Source organism: Centroberyx gerrardi, chromosome 22, assembly GCF_048128805.1.
Source record: "Centroberyx gerrardi isolate f3 chromosome 22, fCenGer3.hap1.cur.20231027, whole genome shotgun sequence".
Classification (NCBI taxonomy): domain Eukaryota; kingdom Metazoa; phylum Chordata; class Actinopteri; order Beryciformes; family Berycidae; genus Centroberyx; species Centroberyx gerrardi.
This window is the reverse complement of record NC_136018.1, coordinates 2224094-2237681: the sequence shown is the minus strand read 5'-3', so window position 1 is coordinate 2237681 and position 13588 is coordinate 2224094. Positions and strand designations below refer to the sequence as shown.

General features: G+C 43.1%; 1 protein-coding gene across 1 annotated transcript in view; it reads right to left on the bottom strand.

Annotated features, from left to right (window-relative positions):
- Positions 1 to 511: 511 nt before the first annotated feature.
- Positions 512 to 13588, bottom strand: part of c22h18orf63 (chromosome 22 C18orf63 homolog) — a 22343-nt gene continuing 9266 nt past the window's right edge. The window contains exons 8-13 of the mRNA XM_078291522.1: positions 13180 to 13276; positions 12692 to 12777; positions 12103 to 12289; positions 7865 to 8929; positions 6844 to 6933; positions 512 to 732 (exon numbers count right to left, since the gene is read on the bottom strand). Of these exons, the coding sequence (XP_078147648.1) occupies positions 610 to 732; positions 6844 to 6933; positions 7865 to 8929; positions 12103 to 12289; positions 12692 to 12777; positions 13180 to 13276 (1648 nt within the window). The 3' untranslated portion in view covers positions 512 to 609. The remainder of the gene's footprint in view (positions 733 to 6843; positions 6934 to 7864; positions 8930 to 12102; positions 12290 to 12691; positions 12778 to 13179; positions 13277 to 13588) is intronic.

The following is a 13588-nucleotide window of genomic DNA, read 5'->3' as shown; positions in this document are numbered from 1 at the left end:
AAGCCTCACAGTGAGCAGCTGGATCATTTCTTTATATGGAGTTATTAAACACCCATCAGAGCATATACAGCTTTGTCAAATGACAGATGGGTAAAGCTGCACAAGGCAACTTCAAACATTGGCAGCTCCAAATGACAATGAGAGGAAACTGATTGAAATCTATTTGAACTTCATTACCCAGATTTCCTGTAATATGATGTCAGTAAACAGCTTTATATCAAAGGGAAACCAAACAGACGAGAGAAGGAAAAGATCTAACGTTGGTGAGTCCAGATTTCTCTGCTGCTGGTCAGGAGACCAGTTTGGATTTCACTCCTAAATTTAGATAGTCTCTCCCTGTGTGTGAAGAACCGTACATACTGACACCAGAATTTAATTTGGGCAAATAAGACAAATCAATCTTCTCAACTGGTGGAGATGGACGCTCTTTTCTGTTGCAGCTTTGTGATTTAAATTGATAAAACTGATTTTTACATAAAATCCTTAAATAAAAAGCCCAGTGCAGCTTTAAAACTCTGAACCACTTAAAGTATTTCTATTAAATAGATATGGCAATGCTTATAGTGTGTGTGTGTGTGTGTGTGGTGTGTGTGTGTGTGTGTGTGTGTCTCAGGCCTCGTCCAGACAGCCCATGACCTTCAGCATCAGTTCCTCCTTCCTGTCTTTGGCGCGGACGGCCACGCCCCTTCCTTTCAGCCAGACCAATAGGGTCGCAGAGTTCACCTTGGACAGCTGGAGAGAGAAGGAGAGAGAGAGAGAGAGAGAGAGAGAGAGAGAGAGAGAGGGAGAGGGGGGGTAGAGAGAGAAAGAGAGGGAGAGAGAGAGAGAGGGAGTGGGGGGTAGAGAGAGAGAGGGGGAGAGGGAGAGAGAGAGAGGGAGAGAGGGGTGGGGTAGAGAGAGAGAGGGGGAGAGAGGGAGAGGGGGGACAGAGAGGAAGAGAGGGAGAGAGGAGTGGGGGGTAGAGAGAGAGAGCGGGAGAGGGAGAGAGAGAGAGGGTGAGAGAGGGTGGGGGTAGAGAGAGAGAGGGGGAGAGAGGAGAGGGGGGACAGAGAGGAAGAGAGGGAGAGAGAGAGAGAGAGAGATGAGAGAGAGAGAGAGAGAGAGGGAGTGGGGGGTAGAGAGAGAGAGAGAGGGGAGAGAGAGAGGGGGGGAGAGGGAGAGAGGGAGTGGGGGGGTAGAGAGAGAGAGGGGGAGAGGGAGAGAGAGAGGGGGAGAGAGAGGAGAGAGGGAGAGAGGAGAGAGGGAGTGGGAGAGAGAGGAGAGGGGGGGCAGAGAGGAAGAGATGAGAGAAGAGAGGGAGAGAGGGGGTGGGTGGGTAGAGAAGAGAGAGAGGGAGAAAGAGAGAGAGGGAAGGAGAGACAGAAGAGAGAGGGAGTGGGAGAGAGAGAGGGGGGGGCAGAGAGGAAGAGAGAGAGAGAGAGAGAGAGAGGGAGGGGGGCAGAGAGGTAAGAGAGGAGAGAGGGGTGGGGTAGGGTGAGAGAGAGGGAGAGAGAGAGGGGGATAGACAGATAGAGAGAGAGAGGGAGAGAAGAGAGAGTGAGGGAGAGAGGGGTGGAGGGAGAGAGAGAGAGGGAGAGAGAGAGAGAGAGAGAGGGAGAAGAAGAAAGCGAGGAAGAACAGACAATTAACAACATTACAGCGCCTCCCTTTGGCCAATCAGTGCCATTTTGAAATGGCTGAACGGACAATGAGACGCCATCGATCCCTTCAGTTTCCTCAAAATCCAATCAGTTGTGTCCAAGATATTGTGACGGACGGACCGCGGCTGAATCCATAGTCCCTCCCCCCCCATTTCATTGTGGAGGACGAATACACCACTCCCCACCTCCCAAACCACACACACACACACACACACACACACTGCAGCCCCACACAGCCATAACAGATCAGCTGATCCCCTGAGAAACCCCACAGCATGCCAACTCTAAAAACACAACAGGCATGTCAATACACTGCAGAGAACAGAAAGAGAGAGAGGATGAGAGATAGAGAAAGAGAGAAAAGAGAGAAATGGCAGTGAGAAGAGAAGGAAAGGAGAGAATATGAGAAGGAGAATAGAGGAAAACAGGGAGAGAAGTTAAAAGATTAGAGAAAAAGAGAGAAAAGAGAGAAATGGCAGTGAGTAGGACAGAGAGGAAAAGAGAGAGAGAGAATATGAGAAAGAGAAGAGAGGAAAACAGGGAAAGACAAGATAAAAGATAGAAAGAGAGAAAAGAGAGAAATAGAAGTGAGTAGGAGAGAGAGGAAAAACACGATTTGCTCCATTTCTTTTCTTTTCATCTTATCGCACTTCTTTTTTTACTTTGTACAGCACTTTGAAACAAACTTGTTTTATTAAAACCATGCTATGAATAAATTTTAATTCATGATGGGAGAGAGAGAGAGAGAGAGAGGAGAGAGAGAGAGAGAGAGAGAGAGAGAGAGAGACAGAGAGAGAGAAGAGAGAGAGAGAGAGAGACATGTGAATGCCAGATGGCAGCAGGATCTGGACCAGTAAACCTCTTTTCAAACAAAACTCTCCTCATAAAAATGATCAACAGCACCCGGAACTTAACATGAAGGCACACACACACACACACACACAACACTCACTCAGACACACACACACAAATGCATGTGCCACAAATGTATAGACAAAGACAAACACACTTGCATGCACACATCAGCTCAAACACCTAACATCCACACCACACACACACACATGCACATCCACACACAGCACCAGCATCAACAAAACCACCCACCTACACACAAACACACACACACTCAGACTTACACTCACCAACACCCTTTTATACACACACAAACGCACACACACACACACACATACACACACACACACACACACACACACACACACACACACACACAGACAGCAGGGATGGGTATGATTGATAAAGCTTGTAGGTGTATTAGTGAAATTGTCTGAAGTGGTCATTTGTTTTTGGGCAGAGGCCCAGTCTGTTGTCCAGAGTGTGTGTGTGTGTGTGTGTGTGTGTGAGTGTGTCTCAAGGACACTTTGACAGAGGATGTTGAGGGAAGTCAAAGAGTTTTAGAGTTTTCATCCACTTTCCAAGATTTAACAGAGTCAAACCCTCTGGTCAGAAGCCTGCAGACTGTCACAGTACTCTGATGGAGAGGTTGCCGGTTTGAATCCCCGGAAGATTGGAGACGGAGTGACACTGAAAACTGCTGTTGTTCATGTCACCGTAGCAACTGATGATGTAATAACAGTCGGATAATGTAACAGCTTGTCAATATGTAATTAAATGTCCCTCTAAATGGGTTGAAACTGTGACCAAACCTGTTGATGTGATCATCTTACATTACATCACATTATTACATTAACCAGCATGTATTACATCAGTAGGGGTGTAGCATATGTTTCACTGATGATGTAATGATTGATTGATTGATTAGTTTATACACACAAGCTGCCCAGCCCACATGGACTTGCATGACACTACCACGTAGTTACATGGGTGTACATCATCAGCAAACTCAGATATCACACAAACAGAACATCCTGCTGTTTTTCCCCCATGTTTTACACATGAAGCGATCAATATGGAAGCTTCCCTTTTTTTCATAATTTTTCATAATCATCCAGCCAGAAGAAATTCATACAGACGGAAGTCATTTTGCTGTACAACACGTTTCTTAGATCAACATCTGCCGGACAACAGAACATAACATGTCTCTCGTTCTCAGTTTCTCTCCCAAATCACAAAGCAGACATATTCTCTCATATAATAATAATTCATAAATAATAATATTGAATGGAAGTCTCCTCCAAGGAAATAATCCCTCAAAAACACTTTACTGTCACATCCATGTCTTTTTACTCAGGCCATCTCTGTTAGCAGGACAGCAGTTCAGTTCCAGCAGTTTGACTCCGTAAAGTTTGGATTTTATAAACGACGAAGAACGAGTAAATCTTAAAAAAATCTAATTACCTGCTGCATGCATTGCTAAATGATTGGGGAGAATGTAAACTAGAAGTAGGAGTGTTTTACTGGTCGACTCCCAGATGTGAAAGTGTAGAACTGTTTGTAAAAATAAAACGAACAATGTGCTCAGTCAACCTGCGCCGGGTAAATATAAGTAAAAAAATATATATCTAATTGATGTATTGTTCTTAAAACTCCCAGGTTGCAGCTGTAAAACTGATGAATGTTGCTATTAATCCTGAGCGCTGCCGCCTCCTCCTGCCCATCCATCACATTAACAGTCCCATCCTGCGCCTTAAAGGATGTTTATAAGGAAGCAGCGGCTGACGGGACGGCGTGTTCGCTATCCATCACATTAATGCGCATTAATACATCACATTAATACACCTAGTTCTGCTGAAGGATGTTTATAAGGAAGCTGCGGCTGTACACACGCTCCATCGCTCCTCAACACTCCGCTTTTTCCTAAATAAAACCAAAGTACAACATGTCACCCGCTCTCTACTGAATCAAATCCCCTCGCATATATCTTCCATTCACTCCAACATGTTAAAAAACACACAATTCTCTTAATTTGTCTATGGCAGTAAGACCAGTTAATAGAGGAGGTCTGGGACTACCCAAGGTGTTGTTTTACTGCTATGCTTTTAATCTAAGACACCCGGCCCACTGGTCACTTCCTCCTGAGCGGGCCCCTCCCTGGTATTGTATTGAGCAATCTGTTCTTGCCCCACTGTCACTTCTGCAAAGTCTGTCTGTCAAACTGGCTAGAGAAGCAAAAGCGCATCCAATAATTGCTCACCTAAAATTAATGTGGATTAAAGTTGCCCGGATGTTTAATTTGGATCCGTATCTAAATGTCTCTTCGAGTATTTGGCTGAATCCAAAGTTATGTATTGGTAAATCCCCTTTTTGTTGGAAGGATTGGCAGGAAAAGGGCATTGTTACATTGGAGGGATCTACACACACCGGCCACTATATTAGGCACACCTATCTAGTACCGGCTGCTCATCTGTTGCTATAGCCCATTTATCATAAGGGCCAACAGCTTGTCTGCTGTGAGATGCCCTTCTGCACACCACTGTTGTAAAGAGCTGTTATTGGAGCATAGCTTAAACCAGTCTGCCCATTCTCCTCTGACCTCTGACCTCTTCTCATTCAAAAATATGCATTTGTTCTGTACTTCCTTGTTTTGTGATGGTTTGCTGAGTTTTGTCTAATTTTAAATATTTGTGTCCACTGCATATGATGGAACGTATTTATGTTGACAGCCAAGGCCAATTGTGTATGTGGTGATGACGAGTTGGGGGGTTTAGGGTGGGAGGTTGGTGTGTATAATTTGTGATGCATATACTGTATTTTGTATTATGTTTAAGAAGAAAAAAATTTTTTTTGAATCTGAGACACACACAAACACACAATCCCTTTCTACCTCTCTTACTTTTTATTCCATTTCCTTGCATTTCTCTCTTATATGATCTTTGCAGGATCACAGGAGTGTTGTCAGGGTTTACTGGCAGAGGCAGAAAGTAACTAAGTACATTTACTCAAGTACTGTACTTCAAAGTCCAAAGACATGCAGGTCAGGTGGATTGAAGACTAAATTGCCAATATGCATGTGTTTTTTTGTAGTATGGTACATGATGTATGTATGTAATCTAGTAAAATGATATATATGACAGTATATGATGTATAATATGTATATGATGTATATGACGTATGTAACCTATATGACATAGTATAGGATGTATAATATGTATATGATGTATATGACATATGTAACCTATATGACATAGTATAGGATGTATATGATGTGTATATGTAGTATGTACAGTATATATATGATGTAGTATATATATGACATGTACTGTATGTGATGCTATGTAAAGCCCTTTGAGACATGCTTGTGATAAAGGGCTTTATAAATAAACAAGACTAGACTACACTACTTAAGTACAGTTTTGAGGTTCTGGCACTTTACTGAGTATTTCCATTCTGTGAGACTTTCTACTTTTCCTCCTCTACATCTCAGAGGGAAATCTTGTTCTTCTTCCTCCACTACATTTATCTGCCAGCTGGAGTTACTAGTTACTTTGCAGAATAAGGTTTTACACGCAAAACATACGATAAGCTCATAAAATATGTTGCATTGTTAGAGTTTAAACTCCCCAACAGTATCTGGAGCAGTTAGACCGACAACATTAAAATACTTCTGACAGGTTCATGCTTCAATAATTTAACTCTCTGACAGAATGACGACTTTTACTTTGATACTTCAGTACATTTTACTGCTAATACTTCTATACTACATTACATGTGCAATACCATATATGTGATCTTCTATCTGCTATCTTCTTCACTATTTATAATTAGATGTAGGTTGTAGGAATGTATCTATGGATGGAGGTATGTATGTACTGTATGTATGTGTATATTCAGTACTTTTATACTTCATATTTTACTGAGTCTTTTTTTAAGCACCTTTTAGGGAGTTGCCCCCTGAAAATGTCATTGTTGTGCAATGACAATAAAGGCATTCTATTCTATTCTATTCTATTCTATACTATTCTATTCTATTACTGAAGTAAACTTTTGAATGCAGAACTTTTACGTTTAATGAAGTATTTCTCCATTATGGTATTGCTACTTTTACTTAAGTAAAGGATTTGAGTACTTTTTCAGTTTTTTTAATGTTGGTGATCTAAGAATCAAATCTTTTTCTACTGTCAGCTGAACATCTAGAACGTGAATGTAAACTAATCACAGAAAGAAATGGAGGAACAAGGAGATGGAAGCAAGAACAGGAGGGAGAAGGAAGGAAGGAAAAATGGAGGAAAGGACATAAGGGAGGAAGGAAGGAAAGGAATGAAGGGATGGAGGAGCGTCTCCAGACCTGGCTGCTCCTGGCCATCTTCTCCACATCCACATCCTGCACTGCAGACTTGGATCTTTTGGGCTTCGACTCAACAACAAACAAATCTCCCTGAAACAAGACAGACACACACAGCAGGACAGTTAGGGAACAGACAGAGGAGCAGGTCGGGACGGCAGACCGTCCCGCAGACAGAGAGTCACATGTCCAGGTTTCCCACGGGCTTCCATGACTTTCCACGAGTCTAAAAATGTTCTTCCTTCCTGGTTTGTTGATGTTGTTTTTCAGCTCATAAAAGTTTTAAAAAGGGCTAAGCAGTCTGGTTTCCACTGCAGCTGTACAGCATGGAAAACTGAAAGCTCCACAATGATGAATAAATGTGTAAATATAAAGAGGAATAAAAAAAACAATTGGGAAATATATACAGAAAAAGATTGATACATCAGGAAATTAATATAGAAATATAAATTGGTGTGAATGTTATTAATGCTTTATTTTTTCCACGTGTTTTTTTTAAATTCATTTTTATATTTATTTTTACATTTATTTGTTCATTTATTTCCATATATGTATTTATTTATTTTTATATATAAAAAAAAAGCATTAAATAAATTCGGATTCACACCAATTTAAGCTATATTTTGAATTGAACTGAACTGAACTTCTTTACTTTTCTTTCTTCTTCTTTTCTTTCTTTCTTTTCTATGCTTTGACTTGCATTCTGTCAAACACTGCAAACATTTCATTTATTTATTTCAAGGTCTTTTTAAGCACTTCCTCACATAACAGGCTTATTTCACAAGTATTCCACTACTTAAAATTTTAAAAGTTAAATTCTAGGACTTTAAGGACCTTGTTTGAATCCTGTTACATGATCATTTTTGTATTGTGTGTGAGTTCGGCCAGACTCGGGCCCTTGAAACCTGCTAAAACCTGTTCAGATTAAGAAATACAAGGGCATCGACGAGAAAATGAGCGATTACAGATGCGTGAAGTTTTAATGAGTGATATGATGTTCAAATAGAGTAGAAACTAGACTCACCCCTCTGCTGCTGGGGATTTCAGAAGGTGCCAGAGGTGGAGGAGGCTGAGGTGGGGGGGCTGATGGTGGCTGAGGTGCCTTGTCCTGCGGCACCTTAACCCTGGAGTTAGAGACACTATTCTGGCTGAAGCTGGACTTGGATTTGAGGTCAAGGTTGGGCGTTGGACTGAGGCTAAGACCGGGTTTAGGCCTTGAAGCCGGGCTGAGGTTGAGGACGTTTTTGGGTTTTGGGCGAGCGCTGACCCCAAGGGATTTGGAGCGACGGTTGAAGCGAGGAATGGTGGGCGGAGGAGGAATCTGAAGTCGCTCGGGCCACATGGAGGAAGAGGAGGAGGGGAAGGACGGACCGGACAAAGAGAAAGAAGAAGAAGAAGAAGAAAGAGGAGCTGCAGGTCTCTTGTTCCCGATGGCGGGCAGCGTCACCCTCCCTCTCTCCTCGCCTCCTCCACCTCGCTGCTCCTTCAGCCTCTGCGCCCGGAGCAGCGTCACGTTGACGTGGCGCGACGGACACTTGTTCCTGAAGATGGGGACCAGTTTGGGGGCGGGGATCACCGGGGTTTGACTGGGAGGGGGAGGGAGGGGGGAGAAGAGAGAGGAGGAGGAAGAGGAGGAGAAAGGGAGGGATGGAGCTGACTGGTGGATGGTGAAGGAAGAGGAGGAGGAGGAGGAGGAGGAGGAGGGGAGGGATGGAGCTGACTGGTAGACCGTGAAGGAAGAGGAAGAAGAAGAGGAGGAGGAGGAAAGGGTTGAAGCTGACTGGTAACCCGAGGAAGAGTAGGAGAGAGAAGGGGAGGAAGAAAAGGAAGATGAGTAAACGTGCGAGGAGGCAGATGGAGGCCACTCCCCCTCTCCTCCACATCGCTGGCTATGTGTCTGACTCCCCCCCTCCTCCATCCTGTCCCGTCTTCCTCCACCTCCTCCAGCCTGCTGGGACAGAGGGGGCCAGGCCGGCGGCTGCGACCCAGAGGAGGGCTTCGTCGGTCGGGCGGGCGGAGCCGGGAGCTGGGTGAGGACCGGCCGGCCGGAGGACACGGTGGTCAGGTTGACCGGTTCACCGCTCAACACCTGAGGATGAAGAACAGACTTAGAATAGACCAGAACTGTGTTCAGACGTGGGAAGTGAGATCCAGAGAGATTACATTTCCCCACAAGGATCAGTAAAGTTTCAAAGTTAAAGTGTATGAAAACTGCTTTCTTACAAGAAAAACAGAAAAAAACCTTTTAAATCTCCAAGAGGAAATGTCCTGAACATTATGTGGTATTAAAAAAATAAAAACAGGACAGGCTGTATTGCACTTTCCCTCAGTATTTTTCCACAACATATTTTTAGTACTATTCTTTAAAGAAGTGATTCTCAACCTTTTTCATATTAAGGACCCCTAATTTAGGGCCACAGACCCCCATTTGATGAGATTTGTATTGTCAGATATGATTTTGTCCAGAATCCCATGACTGTCTGTATTGCAGGTAGAGAGATAACAGAGAAACTATGATCAGAACAGTCATTCTTCTACATCCTCTAATGGTGTTAACTTCTTGTACATGAAATAATGCTGAAGTTTAACAATTCATCAATTTGCTGGGGACCCTCTAGAACCCAGTCAAGGACCCCTGGTGGTCCCCGGACCGCACGTTGAGAACCACTGCTTTAAAGGATACGTTCATCGATTTTGGACCTATATATAATTTGTCTCTTACATACCCCAGGAAGAATAACAGTTTTTTGCACAGCAGCTAATGGAGATCCTATCCAATAAACCAAAGAATACATCCCTGTAGCTCTTGGACCCACAGACAGTATTGTCTCCAGTCAGCTGTCAGTTGCTGCAACAATGAGTCCAAACAGTTTGTCAAAATGTCTCCAGAAAAGCCGCTTGTGGCCCCAAAGGAGAGTCGAGAGGAAACATGACTCAGTTCCTCCGTTACACACACTCTGACTAACAGAGCTCGCTGTTTCTACACACAGCTGACTCTGGAGCCAATATTGTCTGTGGGTCCAAGTACTACAGGGATGGAAGAGACTCATTATGTATAGGAACAAAAAATTGCCAAAAATATCCTTTAAATCTATAGTTTAATTTATTGTTTAACTTCATTTAAAGCTCAAGTCCTTTTTTCAGAGTTCTCAAGAAGATAAGTAACTTTTGTTTCACCTCTGTTTGATGAGAATGATCCCTGAACACAGTAAATATTTCATGGTTCTCAAGATGAGAAATACTTCAGTTTCACCTTGTGAATAAGAAATGTCTCCAACTTCTACTTCATTAGAATGAGTTCTCAAGATGAAAAATAACTTCCATTCCACCTATAATCAGCATTTTATGCTTTCATCTGCAGTTAGACTTCATTGAAAGCGAAGTATTTCTCAAGATGAGAAACAAATTTAGTTAACTGTTTTATGAGAGTGATAACTAATGTTTTACTTTCATCTTGTGAGCAAGGAATTCCCTTCTCATATGCTTCATGCAAATGAGTTCTCAAGATGATGAGAAATAACTTTTATTCTTTTATGTTTCATCAAAATGTTACACAATATTCTGTATGATTTATAGTCTAATCTGTAGGTTAACTTCAGTTCAAGGTGTTTCTTCAGAGCCTCAGGAGGATGAGGAAATGAGACTCAAGATGCTAAGAAATAATGCCACTTCATTTTCATGAGAATGACAAAATCTATTAACTTCATTTCATTCGTCATGAGTTCTCAACACAACGATAAATACATTTTATTCAACCTGTTTCATGAAAATGAGGCCTCAAGAATCTGAAAAATACTTTTCCCAAATCTCTGTTTTGTGGAAAATATATTCTCAAGATGATGCGATATATTTGTCTTTATCTTGTGCATGAGAAATCTGCTTCCTCTCCCTCTGCTTCATGAAGATGAAACTCAAGAAGATGCAGAATACTTTTCTTTCACCTTGTGTGAGAAACACATTCCCCCAACTCTGATTCATGAGAACGAGCCGTCAAGACGAAGAGAAATACTTTTCTTTCAGCTTGTGAGAAACACTTTTCTCTGACCTGCTTCATGAAAATGAATTCAAGGCAGTCACAAATATTTTTCTTTCACCTCACGAGTGGGAAATACTTTTCTCCAACCTGCTTCAATATAATGAATTCTCAAGAGGATGAGACATACTTTTCTTTCACCTTTCACCTTCACCTTTCATGAAAATGAATTCAAGACAAATACTTTTCTTTTACCTCGTGAGTGAGAAATACTTTCCTGCAATCTGCTTCATGGACATTATTTCTCAAGAAGATGCAAAATACTTTTCTTTCACCTTGCGTGTGAGAAACTCTGATTTGAAAATGAGCCGTCAAGACGGAGAGAAATGCTTTTCTTTTGTCTTCTGTTTCATGGAAATGAATTAAAGACAATGATAAATACTTTTCTCCCACCTTGTGAGTGAGAAATACTTTCCCCTCCTCCGGTTTCATGGAGGTGGATTCTCAGGACGATGAGGGAAACTTTCCTTCAGCTCCTTCTCTCTGCTCATAAAACTCCTCATGGACTTTACTGGGTGGGAAGTGCTGCGATAATCGTTTCTCCTCTCCCCACCTCAACCTCCACACTGCTATAACATAAGGCCTCTGTGTGTGTGTGTGTGTGTGTGTGTGTGTGTGTACATTACTGGCATCTGCAGAGAGACAATAAAAAAACAGACAGAAATAGAAATATAGAGAGAGAAGGAAAACAGGAAGAAAGAAAGAAAGAAAGAAAGAAAGAAAGAAAGAAACAATTGAAGGAGAAGAAAGAGTGAAAGAGAAAAGAAAGAAATGAAGCTCATTGAATTGAAAATTGAAATTGAGAGAGAGCGAGGGAGAGGGAGAGGGGGGAAACAGAGGGAGAGAGAGAGGGAGAGATAGAGAGGGAGAGAGTGAGACAGAGCAAGAGAGAAAGAGAGACAGGGAGAGAGAGAGGGAGAGAGTGAGAGAGAGAGAGAGAGAGAGAGAGAGAGGGAGAGTGAGAGAGAGAGAGAGAGAGAGAGAGAGGGAGAGATAGAGAGGGAGAGAGAGTGAGAGACAGAGAGAGAGAGAGAGAGGGAGACAGAGAGAGAGAGACAGAGGGAGAGACAGAGAGAGAGAGAGAGAGAGAGGGAGAGAAAGAGAGAGAGAGAGAGAGAGTCTTTTTCATTCAGGACAGAGCTGATAAATCATGGAGAAGACAACTTTCAACTGGTGCTAGTGTTTGTTTCTGTGTATTTGTGTGTGTGTGTGTGTGTGTGCGTGTGTACCTGTGCTGAAGCAGCGCTGGTCAGACTGGCTGTGTGGTAGCAGGGTCTGCCGGTCATGCGGACAGGAAACCCACACACACTGTGCAGCGCGTCCCGGGCGTCGGACAGGAACCGGCCCAGCGCCTCCTGCAGGTCGATCCTGGGACAGCGCTGCGGCGGCTGCAGCCGGACGCAGCTCAGGGGGTAGCTGGACCCGGTGAAGGGTAATGTGTAATACTTCTGAAGCATAATAACACTAGTAAATATCAGCAGGTTCCTGAATGGTAGTGAGTGAAACAAAGTGAACGGATTTCTGCATTCAGAAACACAGGAGTGGGCCGAGGCTGAAGGCTCCTGCCACACCAAGGTCCCTTCAAAAATCTGGCAGTTTGTTTTTCCCTTGCATATCGGCAAAAAACACACATCGGAAAATATAATTTGAGACTTTATTACTAACCGGTAGGGTGTTCTGGTAAATTCGGCATGTATATAATCCTCCAAACAGCTGGAATTTTAATGGACCGGCTGTGTGAGTGTGTGTGTGTGTGTGTGTGTGTGTGTGTGTGTGTGTGTGAGAGAGAGAGTGTGTGTGAGTGTTGTGAAAGGATACGTGAAGAGTCTCTCTCCCACTAGCTTGAAGTAAACGCTGCAGTAAACCGCCTCTTCCTCTGCTAGGTCAGGGAGTCTGTAACCATACTGAAATCACACACACACACACACACACACACACAGTTCAAAAGGCATGCATGTGTGTGTACATTAGTCTCTGCAAGTACAACAAAAAGCGACAGAAGAAACTTTTACACTACCGATCCCCAAATACCCAACAGCTAGTTTCCGCCCAGCAATCTGATTGGTCAACGACACGCTCCAACTGTGCTGATAATTCCCATAATGCTCAGCTAGCCATGCTTTACTGGTTGCTATGCCAACTCTTGTGGTAACCAGGGAGCTGGTCAGCAACCTTCCCTGTGTTTTCTCTTTTCTTTTTATTCTTATGTATTTACTACTTCGGAGAAACCTTTTCAGTACACAACTGAGGACTTTTGTGTGTGTGTGTGTGTGTGTGTGTGTGTGTGTGTGTGTGTGTGTGTGTACCAGGCGGTTCCAGTGGTTCTGCAGGTCAGTGTAGCTCCTGAAGGGGCCGTCTTTGGGCAGCTGACGGCTGATAGTGATAATCTGACCTTTCTTCATGCTAAACACACACACACACACACACACACACACACACACATATATAAAGACTAAGAGAGCATGAAATAAATATGTAGAGCAAGTAATTAGAGAGAGAGAGTAGCAGGACAGAGTTAGAGTGAAAGAGACAGTGACAAAAGAGAGAGAATAACTTCTGAATATTGAACAACAGGTATGAATCTACAGTACAGACCAGGCTGCTGCTGTATTTAAACGGTGCTATAGCGCCTCCTGCTGGTTACAATCAGTATAACAACCAGTCAGGACAGGACAGGCTGCAGCAGCTGCTAAATCCCAAAACTCACCAGCCAGC